Here is a 22,146-nt window from a genome sequence, read left to right as displayed (position 1 = left end):
ATTGCGCTATATTTTATGTGTGTTAATTTATGATAATCGTTTGATTTTGAAGATTGCGCTATATTTTATGTGTGTTAATTTATGATAATCGTTTGATTTTGAAGATTGCGCTATATTTTATGTGTGTTAATTTATGATAATCGTTTGATTTTGAAGATTGCGCTATATTTTATGTGTGTTAATTTATGATAATCATTTGATTTTGAAGATTGCGCTATATTTTATGTGTGTTAATTTATGATAATCGGTTGATGTTGAAGATTGCGCTATATTTTATGTGTGTTAATTTATGATAATCGTTTGATTTTGAAGATTGCGCTATATTTTATGTGTGTTAATTTATGATAATCGTTTGATTTTGAAGATTGCGCTATATTTTATGTGTGTTAATTTATGATAATCGTTTGATTTTGAAGATTGCGCTATATTTTATGTGTGTTAATTTATGATAATCAGTTGATGTTGAAGATTGCGCTATATTTTATGTGTGTTAATTTATGGATGTTTACAATAATCACGATTAAGTCACCCCTCTAATAAAACGGGTGAATCTTGCTGCTGAACAACCACACTTGTTGTTTCACATGTGGCTCTAAATTCGCTCTTGAGTACATCTTGACCTATGATTTTAATAAGAGGAATTTAAAATAAATTATTTAAAAAATTGAAATGAGAAATGTTTTATATTGAAATGTATATTGCAAATATATAAAAAAGATAAAATAAGCAGATTTTTTCATCAACTTACTTTTTTTTTCTTGAAATGAATTTGATAATTCCACTAGAATTACGCATATGTAGGGGGACATTTTGAACCATGTCAAAATAAAAGACAAATATACGGCGATAATACCTTTTACACAGAGTATCTTCATTCACTATTGTTTAGGAAGGATAAAATTAACATACAGAAATATTTTAATGCACATTATGTCTCAAATAAAAGAAAAATTGGAATTAATTTCTTCTCATATTTTGAACGTAACGTCTGTCAGTCTCAATTATACACCAGGTACATTGTTATAAAATGGGCCATTGTTTATGCAAACTATTTTATCTTTCTTGTCTACTGATAGAAAATTTACGTATTTATCAATTAAGTGATCGCAGATTCAACAGAAGAGCATGTGTGCTTAGAAATTAACAAATTTGTTGGATGCTTCCTATGTCTGTCATGGCAAGTGGGCATTACGTTCTATTTTAAGAATGGAGCTTGGAGATGCTTCTTCTTATACATTTGACTTAAAGGTTATGAATATTTAAATTTTCTCCAGTGTTCTATACAAATGTGTTTACATTTCGATAAGAAGAGCTACCAAGAGAGCCCAAGAAGCCACGAACGTTTGTCTGTCAAGTGTTACGTTACACAAAGTATGTTACTTTCATAAAAATATAAGTTGTCTTTATCCTAGATTTTAAACACATGTCATAAAATATTGTCAACTATTAGGTGTATTTTGGATTTTTTTTTTAAAATTATGAACTTGCACGCTCTTCATCACTACATAAACACTTAAAATTTGACATTTCTTACATAACGTACCGATTGACAGACATTGCCTGAACACTATCATAGCGGTGATGGACGAAATGAATGTCTGTTCACGTTATGTGACTCAGTGAATTAAACCAAATAGTATTTTTATTTAAGAATATTAATGTATCATAAGGCAGAATTTGTCTTTATAACTTAAACAATACAATTTTGTAGTTGTTTTCTTGCAGTTTTGAAAATGAGTCTGTCAGGGTTACGTGCATCCGTACGTGTTACGATATAGGTTCGATCTATATGAAATAATTTATTTTTTTAAATTTCATTAGTATTTTCATAAATAATAATATCTTGTGTATTATAATTTCCAAGAATAAAAGATAAGCTTTGAATGATAAATTTTATTCGCTCGTTTCAAACAGGTATTGCTCAAGAAATATCATAACTTGACAGACATGGTGGAAATTTTGTATGTTACAAAGCATATAGCAGAGATTTATTTTTCAAAAATTCAAATTTAAAATCTGTAAGGAATCAAAATTTGAATTATGTCCATTTCTTACAGCAACATTATCTTTTTGATAAAATAATGAAAGTTTATGGTTTATTTGGCTGGCTAAGTAGAGGAGTCTGTTAGTGTTACGATCATCAGTTTGTGCATCAAAAGTAGCTTAAAAATCTTTTTTCTTCTACGTAAGAGTGAAAAAAATTTTTTGCATTGTTTAAGGAATTGTTTAATTTTATTTTTTACAGATTATTTGTGTTGCTAAGCATCAGAAATGTAATTTAATCATGTCACGTTTTATTATAGGTCTGTCATGTTACGTTATATGTCTGTCATGCGTTACGTGACACATTTCAAACATTAATAAAATGTTTATTTTTGACATAACTATCTATTCAAACATTTTTTTTGTCCTATTTAGAGTCAAAACTTCAAATACACATAAAGAAATCTAAGGGAAAAAACGTGTCTACAGAATTCTTTATTTGTCTTCCCAGATGCACTCAAGAGTGAATTCAGAGCCATGTTACCTGTTTTAAATTCTATTGATGGACTTTATTTGGCAAATAGTGTTCTGCCCATGCATTGTTTTGATCCCATGTATAGCCTGAGTTGGGGACATTACAACACTGCATTTTAAAAATTGCTTGATTTCTCTTTTTTTCTGTGAATTTCTCAAATATTTCTTGTTTGCATGAGATTTATGTAATTTTGGTTTTAACTTGAGGAAAGTATTTTTTGTATGCTAAGTAATTCCATTTTTTTAAACCAGAATACCAGGATGTATATTTTTGTTACAGGGAAGTTTTCTGCCAAAATTGGTCACAGCACAATTAAAACGCATTATATAAAAGCTTAAAATGGACAATCTAAGAAATTGAGCACAATTTTTTTTCCCACAGATTAAACAAAAAATTGTGATTGTGGGGAACTATGACCCCCTGGAAAAAAGTACATTATTTTACAGTAGTTTGAATTTGATATCAATTTTAAATTGAATATTTTGAGAAATTTTACAGAAAAGATATCAACATGACTATATATCCCAAATAACCACCTTTTCGCAATTTTGCACATGCCCAGGGCATTAATACGGTATATCACATACCAGTGGTAAGTCGCATTTCACTGACTGGTAGGAAAAGGACATGCTACATTAGAAAGAAAATGATATCTATCATCATTTAAGTGGACAAATCTGAAGAGAATTATCCTTATAATGATGAGGGTAGAGAGCCTAAATGGCCTGGTAGCATTCATGGTCCTCAGATCACATTGATTTATTTATCTCTCACATTCAACTAATCCCACAAGCAAATAATTCCTCCCCTGCAGGCCTTCAGTCTCAGCCAGTTCCTTTTGTCATGCTCAAGAAAATAAAGGATGTTATGGTGAAAAGACTTGTACAGACAGATCTTCTTATGATATCTATGGCATTGTTCAAGTGATGGAAATTTGTTAAAACATGATGGGAAATATAAAAACAGGTGTCATTTTAGTGGACATTTTAAAATTTTAAAAAGGGTACAGGACCCTAATTACAAAAAGGATCAATTAAGCCTTGAATTTGATAATTTTTTTGTTAGAGAGCATTCACAGATGGAAGGAGACACAAAAATTAAGAATATGTCTTTGAAATAAAACATTCTAACTATAATTGTGAGTTTTAAAGAATGTGTTTCATCTTTTGTCTCCAAAAGATATGAATGGAGAGACTATTCTGAACAAAAACCACTTATTTCAATACAGAAAAGCCTGTTAAGACAATAGTACAATATTTTTATGCCCCTTCATGAATATACTGTAAGTTGTTTTAATTCCACGGCGTTAAAAATTCATGATTTCTCAAAAAGTACCAATCGCAATGGTTTTAATTTCACGCTGCAAGAAATTAATTTAAATTTCGTATAAGCATTTAAACGTTTGTAAAAACTAATGATAGCATTCACTATGGGTTTGTTTTCGCGGAAAAATGATGAATCATGAACATAGTGAAATTAAAATCATCGTGATTATTTGCCAATTTACAGTAACCAGGGCATATTGGGTTTGTCACATTGTTTTCATCTGTTTAGCTGTCTGTCTGTTCATCTGTCAGTTTGAAAGACACTGTTTATCAAAATTCATACACTGATACATATTAGTGAGAGCTATTCAAGTATATCATAATTTTCTGACCCTGGCCTTACTATTCATCATTTTGCTTTTTGCCCAGTTTCAAAGAAACTATTCAAGATATTTTTACTAAAACTCAAATACTGATACAAATTATTCAAAATGTAAAAAAAAGTTTATCCTTTACCTCCACTATGACCTTGACCTCATCATCCCTCAAAAAATGAAAAAAAAAAAAAATTAAACCATAAAGCATCTTATTTGCAAATAAAACTTCTTTTTTTATTTTCTAAAAACTGGAAAAAAAATTCTTGTAAAATGATTAAGAGCTAATATTTGCCTTTCAATGCTGAAACCATAATTTAACAGTGATTTCTTGAAGATCTATGAAATAAAACTTTGGTGTGGCATTCCTCCTTAATTAGAAATGCATGGATTAGATGCTTCTAGTATATTTGTACCAGTCAAGGTTTCAGATGCTGGAATTCTGACTGAAGAATGACCAGTTGTTAATGTTTTAGGAGCAGGTCTCATTTCCATTTCCAAGTAACCATTAGTCCTATGTTGACCAAACATGCGTCACCCGCGTGGTGCAGTGGTTAGAGCATTTGCTGTAGAGTTGCGGAGTAAAGAGTTGATCCTTACATCACGAGTTTGAATCCCATATAAGGCCTAAATGTTTAAAAGATTTTGAACTGTCATAAGTGGCATTTGCGACCTAATATTAATTATTTCAACATGGCAGTTTGAACAATTCATACCAAGTTTGATATTACATGTATACTAAAAAGTCATATCTGAAAGATTTCTGCTTGTACACTTTGTATTGTTTATTTTTAATTTTTCATTGTGTTAAAGATATGTCTTTTTTTAATGTCCTTCAATAATCAAGCAACTTGATGTTCACAGTCATAAAACGCATTCTTCGATAAGATTTTATTGCTTCCTGAAAAGTGCAAAAATTCCATGTGATCCTTTTTTCTACAGCATCAATCAACTCTAAACTGTGTATAAAATTGTGAAATCTAGGTCCCCCTGGCTCAAGCTTTAATGTTCTTAGGATTAGCTAATACCGAAAATGTGTTATGTTTTTTTTTTTTTTAAAAAAAGCTTCCTCCTTAAATTCTCTGGGTATCTAATAGAAACTGTTTATCTGATTCGTGATGAGATGTCAATTGACTCCCTTTCAAGAATAAATTGTGAAATATATGTTCCCTTGGCATAGGGTTCAGGTCAAAGGAAGAGGCTAAGTTTTAAAATTTATTTAATCTTTGAAATTCTTCCTTCATAGAACTTGCAGTAAAAATCATCCTGCACAATTATGTAGTTCAGTGTTCTACAATAAATAACTTGAGAAGCTTTCATGCCATATGTAGGTAATGTTAAATATGAGATTATACATGTGGAGAAACTTAGTGATACCCAGGTGACCATAAATGCCAATGGAAATTCTTATTTCTAAAATGCTATTATCTAAATATTTGAATGGTTAATATATAGATTCTGATGTAACTTATATCTGTTTAACAAAGAGCTATATGTGGTTTATGCATATTTTTACCTCACAAAAGTCAAATTTTGAAAATTTCAAATGTGCTAAATTGTGTATATTGTCTGAAAATTATGAATGAACAAAAAATATTATAGATTCGAAGTATGATATTGGAAATTTTTGTTTCTATGACATCACAAACTATTTGGATTTATGTCATTTTTCAGAAAGAGGACAAAATGGACAAAATTTGTTCAATTTTTACAATTTAATTTCGCAGCCTTGCTCGTGCCATTACAATATTCACATATTTCATTGATACTATCATTCTACACAATATATCAAAAACTGAGTTGGAGCAGACCTGGGCTTGGTGACTTTTACTCAAAATATTGATGTTATATACACCTTTTTCTCTACAAATCATGGAAATTTTGAATTTAAGTCATTTTCCTGATGTCATATCTATTGTATGATGTCATGGCTGATGAAAATATCTAATGCTTTGATGTTTGAAGAGATCCCCCTGTTTCAGAACATAATTATATACAGGTAATTCTTGATGGCTCGAACTTCGATCTCTCGAAGTTCTTGATCGCTCGAAGTGAGTCTCCGGTCCTGAATTTTCCCCCTATATAACTAAGGAAATTTACTCTTGATTTCTCGAACTCTTGATCTCTCGAAACCCTTGATCCCTCGAAGTCAAAATGCAGTCCCGCTATGCATAAGCTATTAAAATTTACCCTCGATACCTCGAAGTGGCTATTGTATACAAGGTTATATAATTAGCACCTGTTTACCTGGACGTTTAAATGACCCCAGGCAGAAGACGCGGTTTTCGAGGAACGGGATGTTTATTCAGATGACACTTATGCTGCAAGGTGATAATTGATTTATAATTGATCATATTTTGCCTATATGCTATTAAAATAATTATCATTGACTGTCTTACGATAATTTACGCAGTGTTAGTGAAAAGTAATAATTGATTAAAAGACCAAACACTAATTTTAATTTTTATTAAACGAAATATGAAAAAGCAGAAACAGTCTCAATGTCAATATGACGACCATTATTGGACAAATACTTACAGAACTGCGTTCACTGATCATGCATGTTTGGAATAGTCAATGCTATGTACGACGCTGTAAAATGTTGTTTTCATGTAACGAATGCGTAGTATGATGTCCGTATAACAAAGAATAAAAAAATATACATGAAATGACGATATGCATTTTTTGCTTTACTCAGTTTAATGAAATATACATCTAAATAATGAAAAAAAAAAATATTGTTGTCTTAAAAAAAAAAAACACGTGTAAAAGGTTAGCACTGCATGAAAATCATTACATCCGGTAAGACTAACTTTAAAACCGGTCAACAAACCCAGAAAATTCCGGACGCTTGAAAACTCGAACTCTTGATCTCTTGAAGTTTTTCCTCGGTCCCGTGGACTTCGAGGTATCGAGAGTTACCTGTATTTCTCTGGCAAAGTTTGATTTTCGGGACATATACTGGTCATTACTAAATATAGTTCTTTTAACTTTTGCCATGAGTTTTTGACTAATCATGATACATCATAGTTATCAAATTAGCAATTATAAGGGCTAGAGTCAGTATACTGATTCCCTTTGTTAGCCGTGAAGGAGGAACTGTTGTGCCAGGGCAGCTGAGTACTTGTAAGAGAACTGGCAAAATTTTAATTTAAGCAATTATTAGACATATTTAAATGGAAGCATCCTCAGGTAGTTTACATTCAGGATTGTTCTAATCATGATCCTGGAGGGTAGGGTCGAGGGGCCATAATTGGTGATCAAAGTTAAACATGAGAATACGTAGGATAAATTGTTAAAATCATCTCAAGAATAGTAAATCCATGAATAGTCATATTAATTTTGAAGCATCCTCATGCAGGTAAGGCATTTTCAAATTTGTTCATATGTCCCCTGGGGGTAGAGTGGTGCCAAAATAGAAGATCAAACATACAGAAAAAAAAATCTAAAGCCATGATAAGTTATCTTCAGTGTAGATTCAAGTTGAATAAATCAGGCCCCCCTTTCCTGGGGAGAGGGGAGTATTTGTGATATATATATATATATATATATATATATATATATATATATATATATATATATATATATATATATATATATATATATATATTTGTATTGTATTTATAACCTTTTCAATACTAAACTGATTTCTGCTTTTTTTCTAGCCAGTGTGCACAGGTGAGCAATGTGGCCCATGAATTTTTGTCCTCCCCCCTTCCCAGATTGAGCACTGTAACTAGTCATGCAGTAATCAAACAGTTTCTTGTTTTATGCATAAATGTTTCGAAAAAAGTGTAATATACGTGTTTTGATATGGGCATATTCTTCTCTTCCAGAAAAACAAAAAAGCAGAAATTTTGTGAGAGCTGGAAATGATGTTGCCCCAATCATAATCAGGGATTGCAAAGAAGAATTTCAGCATGTTACAGATTTCAAAGATCCTATTATTTATGGAAGCATTACAGAAAACATGCCTAGACACCCACTAGTGAAGGTGAAATTTGATTTGTTTATTCTCTTCTCCTTAGTGAGATTTAATGGCAAAGTAGTCTCTTGAATTGATCTAAGCACGATTTATTTTGTAAAAACAGATTTTAGCATCATAATCCCCATGGATAGTGATCAATGGTAGAGAGATAGGAAATTGAATTATTTCCTCTTTTTCATGGGGTTTTCCCAAAAAGATGTATGTATATGGAAGAAAAATTCCACAATTATTATGTAATGGAGGAAGATTTCTTCACCAAAATGTTCTGTGGTTTTGACTCATTTATGTATATTGTTACCCTCTGCACTGAACTTTTATGAATATTTAAAACATCTAGCCTACATCAAATCTAGTAAATGCACAAGTTTGGAAATAAAGGTCCTTGTTTAAAATTGATTATTTGAGTGATGGAATGGATGACTTACAGAAAGGGAAGTGAAAGCATAATCCGTCTGGAGTTGTTCTACTAAAGGAAAGTTTTCCCCCCAGAAAATAATCAAGGAAATGTTTCAGATGATGAAACGGTTCATACATTAATTAATAGATCTATAATCATGTCTTCCATTTTCGTTTTATCATGTTTTCATGTTAAAGTTGTGAAAGAATGAAATATATTTGAATATGAAATTGATTTTAAATTTTTTTATTGTGCCTCATGCCAACCAATTGATTTGTTTTACCATTATTGCATTCTCCATTTAACGCATTTATAGGGAATGAGTTTTGATAGCTCAGTTCATTGATTTCTTTTTATTTTTAACACTTAATTTTAGCATTTCAACATATCCTCCATGAAAATGGCTTTCCTCTTAGTTACTTTTTGTTGAACATCCATTTAGACATCAGTCACATTCTTTGTTTTATATTTAACATGTTTTATAAACTCCATATCCAAAGTTTCATCTCCTTATTAATGACTAGAGATGTAGAAATGTCCATTATACACATGAATACATAAATCTGAATTGGAAGAATAAGCAAAGTGTTTATCTAGATAATGACAAAGACTAAGAGGTATAGGTTTTTATTAATTCTCCCCATTTTCCTGCAGTTCTACCATATTATGTGTAAACATGAGATTCAAATTGAATTATGTTTTGATTTTTGATATCGCTCTTGATAAAAACAACTATAAACCTGTCAATTGAGTTAAATCAAACATATATATCTTGGAAAATTAGCTTAAATTGTTGCGGGATAATTCCAAGATATTGGATTGTAGAAATCTCTCGGGAAGGAGGGGATTTGAACTTTGGGGGGAAAATTGCTTTGAATTTAAGCTTGACACTAATGCTGTGTATGGCTGATCAAGTTCGGATATACCATAAACGAGATGGAAGCTTGATCCAATTGTAGGAGATCAATGCTCCTGACACTTTTCCTTTGGCTCTCCAAAGACCTAAAGGCGTTTATCTGTTTGATATATAGGGTCCTTCACCATATGGTCATAGGAGGGCTGGTTTATTGGGTCTGTAAGTGACTTCTGTGTTTGTATATTTTACAGAACTGATATAAGGTCTGCTGTATTGGATAATCCCTTATAAGGCAATGCCAAACCAAACCTTATGCCAAGTTCCTTATAAGTGCCAATTAAATATGTATGGTTCACTGTGAGATTTTTATTGGGGAGAAAAGAAAAAGAAAATAAGCCTTCTGTTGACAGATTCTTGTGGTCTGAAAATTTAAAAAAATTGACCATACTCATTTGAAGAAGCCTGAAGCACATATAGATATATTATATTGAAATATGTTTAATTTTTTTCCCAAGAACATTGCTTGCATTCAGTCAATGGCAACAAAAGCAAACATGTCTTTTGTTGAACTTCGAGTTTTAAGAAACAATTAACTTAAAAGATTATAAGTTTTAAAACTGATAAATGAATGAACACCCACCATAAGGATAGTAACTTTTATGAGGAAAATTCAGAAACAAACTGTAAAGAAGATTGCTCTGAAGTTTATTATCATCCTTTAAAACATAAGTATGACATCATCCTTTGTTCTTTTAATACTTTCTATTCCTTGAAAGACCCAAGACAGTCCAATAAGTTACCTGTAACCGTCCAATAGGTTAAAAAATATGTCCATTAATAAAAAATAATGGACAGTATTTAATAACTTATTGGACGTCTACAGGTAAGTTAACGGACTAAGAAAACACAACAAAGACACAAATAAATATTTGAAGTAATGAATCCAAAATGTTTCACAATGTAATGAAATGTATATTGCAAGTCACAGAAACAAAAATTGAAATAATGAAATGTATATCCAAATCACAATGAATGTCAAAACTTAAATTTGAAGGAAATATCTCCGAATTCTATGTAACTTGCACCAACAACACACGCGGGAATATCACTTCTCCTTTTTCAGTGCCTTACTGGCAAGTATCAATCGCTACTTCTTTCTCACTAGAACTCCGAATAATTTTGCTCACTTTCTACAGGAGCACATATTTTCCTCTGTTATAGGAACGCAAGGGTATTTGGTCATAAGTCTTTTTCCAATTCGTTTCTGACTTCAGCCTTAAAAAAATAATAATTTTGTTGATTTGAATTCTTTATCACTCAACATCCTTAAGCATGAAAACATCAACGTTGGGTACTGTTCAACATTCTCCCTGACAGTTAAAGAACACAGTCACTGCCCATTTACATTTTTCTGTGAAAAGCCTTTTCTAAATCATCTAAATATTGTTGATTTAATTGTGGAAATCTCTAAGTTCCTTTTGTTTCTGCTGTATCCTTGAATAGCCTTGGCCAAAGGTTGAGAAATATTTGAACAAAACATCCACTTTGCGTTCAAAGTACATTATCTTGACAATCCTAACTCAAAATTCAAAAATCACCTGAAAAATGACATCTGTATTATAAGTAGATTGTTCATCATATCTCAATTTGATTTGCATCAGAAATATGCTTTCTCCCTCGGAAGAAGACGTGCTTCCAACACTGACAATCACAAGAAAATGATTTTGGAATATCATGACATTGTGGTTAAATATTCTTAATTCGTTTTTGTAAAATTAGCACTTACCTGTAACTGTCCACTAAGTTAACAATTACAATGAATGTAAGTTTCTTTTGATTGTGAGCAACCTTTACCTGAGACAGTCCAATAAGTAGACAATGCTTACGTAATACAATGGATGAGAAACAATTCTAAGAGAGTACATTATGAACACAATAGAGTAAATGTTTCAAGTAGGTTATAGGCCTCAAACTGTCCATTCTGTGAGAAGAAAGAACTATTGTTGGGCCTAACACCCTCCAACAGTTCTTTCTCCTCACAGAATGGACAGTTTTTGGCCTATAACCTTTACTTAAAAGAGGATCTAGTTGGGAATGGGATGGGGAGGGGGACACCCCCACCCACCCACAATAATTTTCAATTTCAGTAATTTTATGAAGTAAACTGTGTGAAAATGATTTCGGATCCCCACTCTCTGAAAATGTCTTTGGATCCCCTTAATTCCCCAAGACAAGTTGACTAGACCATAGGGAAAAAAAATGTTCTTGAAGTAAAACTACTTTTTTTGATTGAGATACATATATAACCCTAAATCTCATAGACCTCTCCAATACTTGCAACATCATATTTGAATATTTGAACAAATTATATCTGGTGTGAATAAATTTTTTAGAAGTTATTTGATAATTTGTACACCTCTTTTCCCCATAAACTATCAGAGTTCAATGTTAAACATAAATTATATGACAATCTCTTTTTCTCTCTGATAAAGCACTATATTTTCATTGATCCTGACTATTGGGGACAGTGGCTTGAAGTCAGGTTCCTGCAATTTCTTAGAAAACTGCTTTTAACCACTGACTGTTGAAAATTCCAATTATAATGTGCCTATATCTATTGATATCTACTGAATAGCATGTTATGAGGCACCTAGTTGTAATATTATAAAGCTGAAGCACCATGCATTTATTCTGACTTCTTGTTAGAAGTTCTTAAAATTACTCTATTAGACATTTGAAATTTAAAGAGTTTAATTTAACTAATAGGTTTGTTCTTTTAGTAGTTTTATTAGATATTCAAATATAACCAGTTGATTATAGAGTTGTTCTTTAAGTTGTTACGCAAAGACATTTGAAAGGTAGACAGTTAAAGATGGGTTCAGTAGACTTTCTTCAGTAGACTTTCTTCAGACATATTGAATTACCCTCAAAATCAGTATCATCAAGGATCACGACAAGCCCCACATCAATAATGATTAGTAGAGAGGAGTCGAGAGCGAAGTAAAATTGGTAGGTAATGTATCATCTTCAGTGCAGTCTGTGGATCATAGATTTCTCAGTTGGAAATTAAAATTAAGTGTCTGCAGGTCATTGTCATTTAACTTGGAGAGAAATTCCATAAGAAATGACAATTAAATTTAGTATTTTTTATTTTTGTACATAACAAATGTCATTCAAGAAGTAAAACAAATAATATAGCTCTATATAAAAAAAAAAGTAATATTTGATAATTTTAGACATTTTTAAATCAAAACATGTAGACTGATGTAATATATTACAAATTATGCTTAAAAGTGCAATAAATATAATGAAAATTGTGAATAGATATTTAAATGTTACTATTTTTCCACAAAATGTATTTTTAAATGAAATCCTGTTTTTCTTTTTCATCAGGGAAAGTACTTCTTGGTTCGTGATGCTTCAGATAAATCTGACATCAAGAAAACTTATGCCCAATATAAAGCTCCCAATTTTCACCAGGCTTCAAAAGGATTGCCTGTTTACGGTGCAGGCCAACCAACGGAAAAAGGACTTATTTATCTTATAGACCATCTAGTGGATGAAGGTCACACAGTAAGTAATATATATATATATATATATATATATATATATATATATATATATATATATATATATATATATATATATATACGAGGGTTGTCCCAGAGAAACGCAAACTTTTTAAATATTTCATAAACTGTATGTGACCAAAATTATTCATTTTTGGCATAATGTTGGAAAATGATATTTTTGACATATTGACTATATGATCTAAGGTTCCAATGCCATTTGCATTTATAAACAACATTTAAAGAGTGTTAAGTATTGATGGTCGGCACACAGCAATTTCTTGACTTTCAAAAATAGCATTGACAGCGATGTTTTCTTTATCACCAGACTCTACAGAAAAATAATGTGACAAAAATTATATCATTAAAATTTTTATGATATAAAGTACTCATGTGTAAAAAATCAATACTCTGACATCATAAATAACAAAAATATGATGTTATATACACAAAAAATATTACATGTATTTAGATATTGCCAAAAATGACGACGTCGAGCAATAATGCGGCGCACCAAATTATCACTCTGTGTTGTGTGGAGCGGGGTTTGACTCTTGTTCATACGGAAAAAGAGCTTTATGAACAAAATCTGTATGGACCTTACAACAATTAATTTTTTAAAATTTTTGATTTCTAAGCATTTTTATCAATTGAAGCAATCAATTTGGCTGGTAGCTGGTTCTTTGGGAAAACACTGTTGCAAATTAGTAAACTGTAGATATAATTTACATCTGTTGTGCAATTATGTCGTGTTATACATGTAATTGATAAATGTTAAAATTAATTTAAAACAAGTGTTTCAATTCTTGGTGCAATTTTTTCCTTCCCCTTTTGTAAGGACAAACCAGTAGAGTTACATTTTTGTCAGAGATTTGTGGTTTTTCAATAAAACTGGTACACCATGCAAGGCTAGATCATTATATTTAGTGTCAGGGATAAGAGATTGTCCTAGTTATATTATATTTACCAAGTTTTGTTTTTCATGTTTGAATATGCTATTGTGGAAGATATTCTTACAAATAAAATCCAAGTTAATGGTAGAGACAGAGTGTACTCATTTTAGCAATATTGAATCTCTTTCAGATAGTGGCTGAAAGATTTGAGTTAGTTTGACTCCAGGGCCAAGTAAAAAGAAATAATTTTTGCTCTAGCTGCCTCACTTAGTTTAATAAACCCTCAACCAGGCAAAGAACCTTTGATGCTGTGTTGACATTGATGGTGCTTTCTTGGAAAAGATCTTTTGTAGTCTTTGGAATTGTGCAATTGTTTTTTCATGAATGTACGTTTATCTAAGTAATATCTGCAGCAGTTTGATCAAGCCTTGTAATATTTTGCCCATTACTTGAATGAAATTAAAATTATTGTTTGTTTGGAATAGCCTCCAATCTAATTGAAATAACCTCCTAAAAAAAGTTATTACCCCAAAATAAGATTTTTTTTTATTTAATCATTTCCTGGCTTGTATGCACTACTGAAACACTTAATTAACATCAAATCTTAGAGCAATAACAGGGTTCCTGGCTTGATCAGATGGGAAATACTTTTTGCAAAAAGTAAGAAAATAATGTGTTCACTGTTTATTAGCTTACCTGAGCCAAAGGCTCAAGTGAGTTTTCTTGATCAAAATTTGTCCATTGTTGTTATTGCAAACGTTTCACATTTTCATCTTCTTCTCCAGAACCACTGAGCTAATTTCAACCAAACTTGGCAAAGAGTATTTTTGAGTGAAGGAGATTCAAGTTCTTTTCAAATGAATGGCCACATCCTCTTCAAGGGGAATTCATTAAGAAAAAGTGAAAATTGCTTGGGGTTATATAAAAAAAATTCTCAAAAACCACCAGAAAAAATTAAACACGTGAATAAGCTTCCTGACATAGTGTGTAGATTTAAGTTTGTTCAAATCATGATCCTTGGGGACAGGGTGTGGCGACAATTGAGGATCAAAGTTTTACATAGGAATATATAGGAAAATCTTTAAAAATCTTCTTTAAGAACATCAAAGTCATTATAAGTCATATTCATATTTAAGCATCTTCAGGTAGTGTATTTTCAATTTTGTTCAATCATGACCCCTGGGGGAAGGATGGGGCCACAATGGCCAATTAGAAATACATAGGAAAAATCTTCCCAAGAACAGCTAAGTCATTAATAGTTTTATTTATTTGGAAGCATCCTCAGGTAGTGTAGATTCAAGTTTGTTCAAGTCATGTCTCCTGGTTGTAGGGTGGGGTCACAATCGAAGATCAAAGTGTTACATAGGAATATATAGGAAAAATTTTCTCAAGAACAGCAAAGCCATGATTTGTCATATTTATATGGAAGCATCTTCAGGTAGTGTAGATTCAAATCATAACCTCTCGTTATAGGGTGGGGCCACAGTGGGCATTCAAAATTTTAGATAGGAATGAGGAACAGAGGGGCTATAGTGACTCAAGTGAGCATTGTGTCCAGTTAGCCTCTTGTTGATATTTTATCACCAATTTTTAATTAACTTAAATTTGGGGCAGGGGGGGGGGATAAATTTTCTCCCTCCCTCCTGGGTCTGAAATCCCCCAAGCAGCAATTCCATGGCCATACAGGTAAAAAAAATTCTGTTTAACTTTTAGTTAATACCAGTAAGTGAATTTTGATTGATGCAGCAATATTACATGACTTCTCTCTCATCACTTCATAGCTAATATGTTTTATTGGTAGTCAAGCTGTTTTCTCTATATGCCCAAGGTGCTTATTAGGAGGAATATTGTATTCATGGAATAAAGTATGGTTTCATAGGCCTTTAGGAGAGATGATATCAAGTGGTATTGTTCAGTTTATCATCAAACTTAATGATCAATAGAGCTGATCATTCGTTTATAATGAAGCTTACCCAACAAAAAATCTTGTATAATTGGAATATGCTTTCTGAATTGCTTTAGGTTATAGCATGTAGCTGAAGCCATTGAAGTTATTTCAGCTTACTAGAGCTAGACACCCAGAAGCACTGAATTTTATTTCTTTAAATTCTGTCTAGGCACAAAATTTTCATTTTTTGTACAGGTCCATATCTAACTGAGCTGTTTCTGGAGGAAATTAATTCACTTTTCTCTTGAAGAGCATGCCAAACACATTTTTATAAGGAGAAGACAATAAATGCATAATATTTTGGTTGGTAATTATACATAATGAATCTTATGGATACATGCATCAAATTGATAAAAACACTTGTCTGAATCTTTTTCTTGTGTTTGTCAAATTAAAGATTCAAAATGTAACATATATTATGAAACACCCTGTATTAAACAGAGCTATTCCTGTTAATTATGACTACATTGTTAATATAAAATCACACAGTTATTAGTGGAGTCCTTGGTGTAAAATCAAACTATTTTAAAAAGAGATGATGTGTTCTCATACTTGGAGTAACTTTATGTGTATCATGAACTTCATTAGCTTGAAATGAATTCCAGTAATCTGTCCAAGTGGCTCTTGTCTTTATTCATTCAGTAAGATTATATTTGTATCGTGAACACACTGATATCTCAGGTTTTTGAAAGCCTTTCATGTTGGAGATATCAAGGTTCAACAGTACTTTGCAAATGACCTTTTTGGTGTATTTCAAATGAGGTAATTGATTAAGGTTAAGAGGTCAACACATCACTTTTAATAAGAAAATAAAATTGTTGTCTTGACAATGACAGCCCAACAGCCCATGAGTGTACGAAGTATTGAAATCATGTAAATGATACAAAATGTACACATATGATATAATATAATAATAATAAGGCTATGTCTTGACAGAAGATTTATGAAAGCACAATTCTCCTCTATTTTTATGTTCATTTACTCTTTGATAAGGGAGATAATTCTCATTTGGATAAATAACTATTATTCCTTAATAAAAATTGTTCAGGTTAAAAGGCCATTGATGTCCAATTTTGGCCTGCAAGTTTACTTAACTTTTTTTTTTAACTGTATTTCAATAAATATAAATTAGATCTCTTTTGGAAAATTGTTAACATTACAGCAAATTTTCTTTTCATGAGCAATTTTTTTTTTCATGAGTGAACAGGGAGACCAGGAACCTTCAATATTCTCCAGATACCTTAAATATTCCTTAGAGAGGAACCTTTAATATTCCCTATAGAGGGACATTAAATATTCCTCAGAGAGGAACCTTAAAAATATTCCCTATAGAGGAACATTAAATATTCCTCAGAGAGGAACCTTAAAAATATTCCCCAGAGAGGAACCTTAATTGTTCCCCAGAGAGGAACCTTAAATATTCCTTAGATAATGAAATTGCACGAGTTCTTTTACAGTGTATTTTAAATTTCAGGAGGTTTTACTGTTTAATTTGAGAGAGGAGCCCGTATTGTTTGTGGAGAGTGCGTCTGATATGCTACCTTACTCCATCAGAGAAAAAGAAAGCTTAAAGGAACTAGTCAACCTGGGCAGATCCTCATATGAAGCAGATGAAGCAGAAGCCAGGATCAGAAAAGAGGTATACCATGGTATTCATAGGAACATGGCAAGGTTTTATAAACAGTCACCAAACACCTGCATGAGGCAGGGTTTAAAAAAAATTTCTGGCCTTGGTTGCCTGGGTTCCAGGTTTTATATTGGAAATTTATTAAATAACATTAACTTTGAGCAAAACCATGCAGTTCTTTAAGGCTCTCATCTGTAGTTTCAAAAAAAAAAAAACATTCATTGAGATGAAAGTAGCTCTGGTGAAAGAGCAGAATTGCCTTTGCTTTCAGAACCATATTTTACCCAGTCATGTACATGCACAGGATTTATCACTCGTCTGGGTAAATGAACAGAGATTATATAGACAATTCAGAATCTTGGGTTACTGGTATCTGTTTTTGATTCCAAGTCCTTTAGGTGACAGATTGTCCCTTTGTGCTGGCACTTGTAGTACTTAAGTATATCACAAATACCTCACACCCAGATCAACTCTCAGGAGTGAAGGCATCTATGATTTACTGATAATGGTGAACATTTATTCCAACTTCAAAAGAAGCTTCTTTCATTATTGTTTATGGAATTGCCATTAATCTTAACCTATTTTTACCATATGCAGATGCTTGACGTGTAATTTGCATCTCCAGTGCCAGTAATTGATCAACTTACATTGCACAGTGGTATTGTGAATTACAATTTGTATTAGTTTATTAATTTGTAAAGTAATTAAGCAAGCTTAATCACAAGTATTTCATTAACACTAAAAGCAACTAATTAAGCTCTTCAAACATCAATTAAGCAGGGATGCATGATTGAGATAAATAATATATTATTGAGCAGTTTATTGATATGACACTAATTACTCCAGATTTATAAAGAAAGTTCTTCAAAATATGTTCACTCTAATTATGTAATTTCAGACAAAGATTTAAATTTGATATGAATGATCAATGCATATAAAATGTTCATGAAATTTTTTTTTTATTGATCAGGCACTAAATAATTGAATTCTGCTGGGAATAAATGTATCCTATTAGCTTTTTTTAGGCTTTTGTTACATTAGGCAGTTGTTGTTGATGATGTATTAATTAGGCCAGAGTTTTTTTATTTTCTGTTTAACGGGAATTTTTAAGAAAAAGTCGGGTCGAGGGGACGAAATAAAATAAAAATAAAAAGTTCAAAATTTGTCGAGTCGAGACCATAAAAAAAAATAAAACCCAAAAATGGTATGAATTTTTTTTTTTATAGAATGTTGAAAAATGAAAGAAAACACAATAAAATTTTGTTTATCATTTATTTGGATTTCAAATATGGATAAAAAGATACACCTCCTAACTATATGCATGTGTCAAATTATTATATAGCAACAATAATGTTGGATACACGGATAACAGAAAAATCCACACTGCTTAAAAATTTATAGATGTCTTCTTTTGGTCATCTCCTACTGTATAAAATTTATAAAAGTAATGATAAGAAATGTTTTAAGCTACATATATTTTGATTAAACAGAAGTTTGGAGAAAAATATGGGGTTGATAGCTAACTTGACAATGCATTCCTAGTATAGGACTAACACATTCTTGAGGTTCAGAATGGAAATTTGTCAGCTGAAATTATTTGACGAACAACAGCAGTCATCTTGGAAGTCTTCTGAACTCTTCACAAATGGTTGGGTCTTCACCAAGAAATCAAACTGCACAAAAAATGCATTGTTCCTTTAAGATACTTTATTAATATAACCAAATACAAGTAGTAGTTAGAAAGTAGAAGATAAAAAACAGTATTTATATGAGATTATTTTCTTTCCTTAATGAAGATACAAAACATTTTTAAGAGTTTGTGATAATAACACATTTCTTATATTATAAATATAATAATTTTGTTCTTTGTTCAATTTGCATTTAAAATATTAAATTGGACATTTAGTTGACTTTATTCTTTCTATCTCTACCTTTCCACAGGGTAATGTGTGCAACTCCAATTAGCTGTCACTTGTCAGTGTTAGTTTTAAATATTCTTTTCCAATCGTAATTTTGTTGGAATCCTGATCTCATTTAATTCAACCAAGCAGACATGGACTTGTATCTAAAATATTTTAATCGTAATTTTATGTCCCTCAGATAGAGTTAAACATAATTCATTGTAAAATTAAATTTTACCGCGAATTTTACCTCAATTTGTTATGTGATCAAATTAAATATACAATGTAAACATCTTTAAAAGAAACAAAAAACGTATCAAAAAATGTTAACCATCGAACAATTGTAACAGAAAGTTTATTAAGACGTCAAAAAACTTACCCCCAACTCTTTAGACACAAGTTCAACAGTTCACATGGTTCAGTGTGCATCTAGTGTATTTAGGTTGTTGATGCCTTCATTCCGATTTCAGGATCTTTTTTCTCTTTATCGTCAATGGATTTAATATTACAATCTCATCATTTTTATCTATAAATGTCTTGAAATGGCATTTTTGCTTGTTGATCTGTTGATAGAACCCGCGAAAAGTGCGTTAAACTAGTTCTTTAAACTGGTTATGATATCATAATCAGCAAGACGCTAGTACAAGAATTTGATTAACACAAGCTATGTCAAACGTTTACATGATTTATTAAAATATGGTGTACAACAAACCCGATTTTATTTCAAACCATCAATAAATGACACAGTCGGCGGGTATTTTAAAAATAAAAGTGATATTGACCTCTTTTATTTTTTTTCGGTATTTTGAAAAAATTGGGTCGGCGCTTCCCGTTAAACAGAAAATAAAAAAACTCAGGCCTTAAGGACCTGCTCTGCAGTTGCCCTATAGTGGTCAGTCTCTGTCTGCTTCCTTTTGTCCAGAGCATATAATTTCTCTCAAAAGGGCTCAAACTTCACCCATACAGTGCCCATGGATAGAGGATGTGCAGTGACCTTGAACCAATTTTCTTGATTAAAGGTCAAAGTTGAATACCCTCTCTTGTAAAATACTTGTCCAGAGTATACTTTATCTTCCCTTTGCCCAGTTGGGCTAATATTTCACCAATAGAGTGCCTGTGGGTAGAGGGTGAACCAATTTTTTAGATGAAAGGTCAAGGTCAGAATTGGCCAAGGTCAGAAAACATCTTTGTTGTTAATCCTTGTTCAGAGCATATTTTTGTACTCCCCTAATGGCCCTATCTGGCTCAAACTTTACACATAATAGTGCCCATGGGTACAGGATGTGCAGTGTTCTTTACTCAGGTTTTTAAAACAGAGGCCAAGATTATAGCAAATCCCTGTAAAATTTGTTTCTGGAGCAAATTTGTTTCTTTTCCCATTGACCCCATCTGACTTAAAACTTCACACAAAGAGTGCCCTTGGATATGGGTCTTATATATATACATATATGTTCTTTGCTAAATATGGGGTCCTTTGATGGTCACCAGCTCAACAATGTCAAATTTATTTATGCTTACTCTGGCTGCAGAGACAACTAATTCTTAAACATTCTTGTTTTTCATAATGATAATGTATGTAGGTGCACTTCAAATGTTGCAGTATATTTTGTCAATTTTCATCAGTTAGATAGAGAAGAAGGTAATATAAACAACACTAAATGTAAGAGTTAAAATTGGCCAACTAGTGTATGATTAAGTGGTTTTTTTCTCCCTGGAACCTAATTGCAGAAATTTTGAATTTGCATAAATATTAATAACCGTATATACTCGCCTATAAGTCGGTCCGCCTATAAGTCGGTTGTGATTTTTGAGGTTATTTTGGAGGGATTTGCCATTGACCCGCCTATAAGTCGATACAACTTTTTGCCAGGATCGGTGGACAATTTCAAATCAATGCTCTAATGTTTTAACGTGTTTCAAATAATATTTTGAGAAATTACGCCGATATTTTATCTCTCTTTTTTCTTCTCTTATAAATTTCATATCAATATTCTAATGTATTTACCTGGGTTCAAATAATATGTTAGGATATGACATTGGTAATTAATATTTTTATTTTTCAACAAACCAAACCACTACCATTTTAGTTTCTTTCTATACTGTTTTGTTTAAGCGTTAAATCCCTTGTCTTGTATAATTTATACATCGATCTCGATCATTGGCATATCTCTGTTTCTTTGGCATGGTGATGAACTATGTAACGAGTCTACCAACATTTTGATGATATTTAATTAGGAGGTGCTCAATGCCCAAGCCATATCTATAGTTCTTAATAACGCTATGTTTGATCTTTTATTAGCAATTATCGTCTCTTAATCACCTGTATCCCTTACCTGACACCACGTTTATTTAGTGGCACGCGCCCCAAGAAAATTGTGTACCACACATGGGAAGCATTTTCATAAACAATCGAGTTTTAATAGACTCCAGAATAATATTCTGAATTATTTTTTTAAGAATATCATATCTGTTGTCAAAAACATTGCAGACGGTACATATAATTATACATTAATGCTAAACGTATTATATCGGGTTCGCAATTCCATTTTACCGATAAACGATAGATTTACAGTAAGTCACAAGTTAAAATTAAAGAAATATTTTTGTTAATAATTAATCAAATAAATAATAAACACTTAAGATCAAAATAAAATCATTAAAACGTGTAAATACTTTTACTTTATATATAATCTTAGAATACATAAATAATATAATACGTCCAGACATTTCTCAACGATAATCGTCGAAGTTATGTATAAAAAAATACTACATTTCGTCGTCCAGAAAAACACCAAGCTTTCGATGACTTG

At 31.6% G+C, this 22,146-nt stretch overlaps 1 protein-coding gene across 1 annotated transcript in view; it reads left to right on the top strand.

The window, feature by feature from the left end:
- LOC133206229 (paladin-like) overlaps positions 1–22,146 on the top strand; it is an 89,800-nt gene that overhangs the window by 4,606 nt on the left and 63,048 nt on the right. The window contains exons 2-4 of the mRNA XM_061342180.1: positions 7,994–8,151; positions 12,792–12,971; positions 17,283–17,447. Of these exons, the coding sequence (XP_061198164.1) occupies positions 7,994–8,151; positions 12,792–12,971; positions 17,283–17,447 (503 nt within the window). The remainder of the gene's footprint in view (positions 1–7,993; positions 8,152–12,791; positions 12,972–17,282; positions 17,448–22,146) is intronic.

Source organism: Saccostrea echinata, unplaced genomic scaffold, assembly GCF_033153115.1.
Source record: "Saccostrea echinata isolate AGI-Se365-2 ecotype Australia unplaced genomic scaffold, CSIRO_AGI_Sech_v1 ptg000002l, whole genome shotgun sequence".
NCBI lineage: Eukaryota > Metazoa > Mollusca > Bivalvia > Ostreida > Ostreidae > Saccostrea > Saccostrea echinata.
Note: the sequence above shows the minus strand (reverse complement) of the source record. Positions and strands in the feature narration are given on the sequence as shown.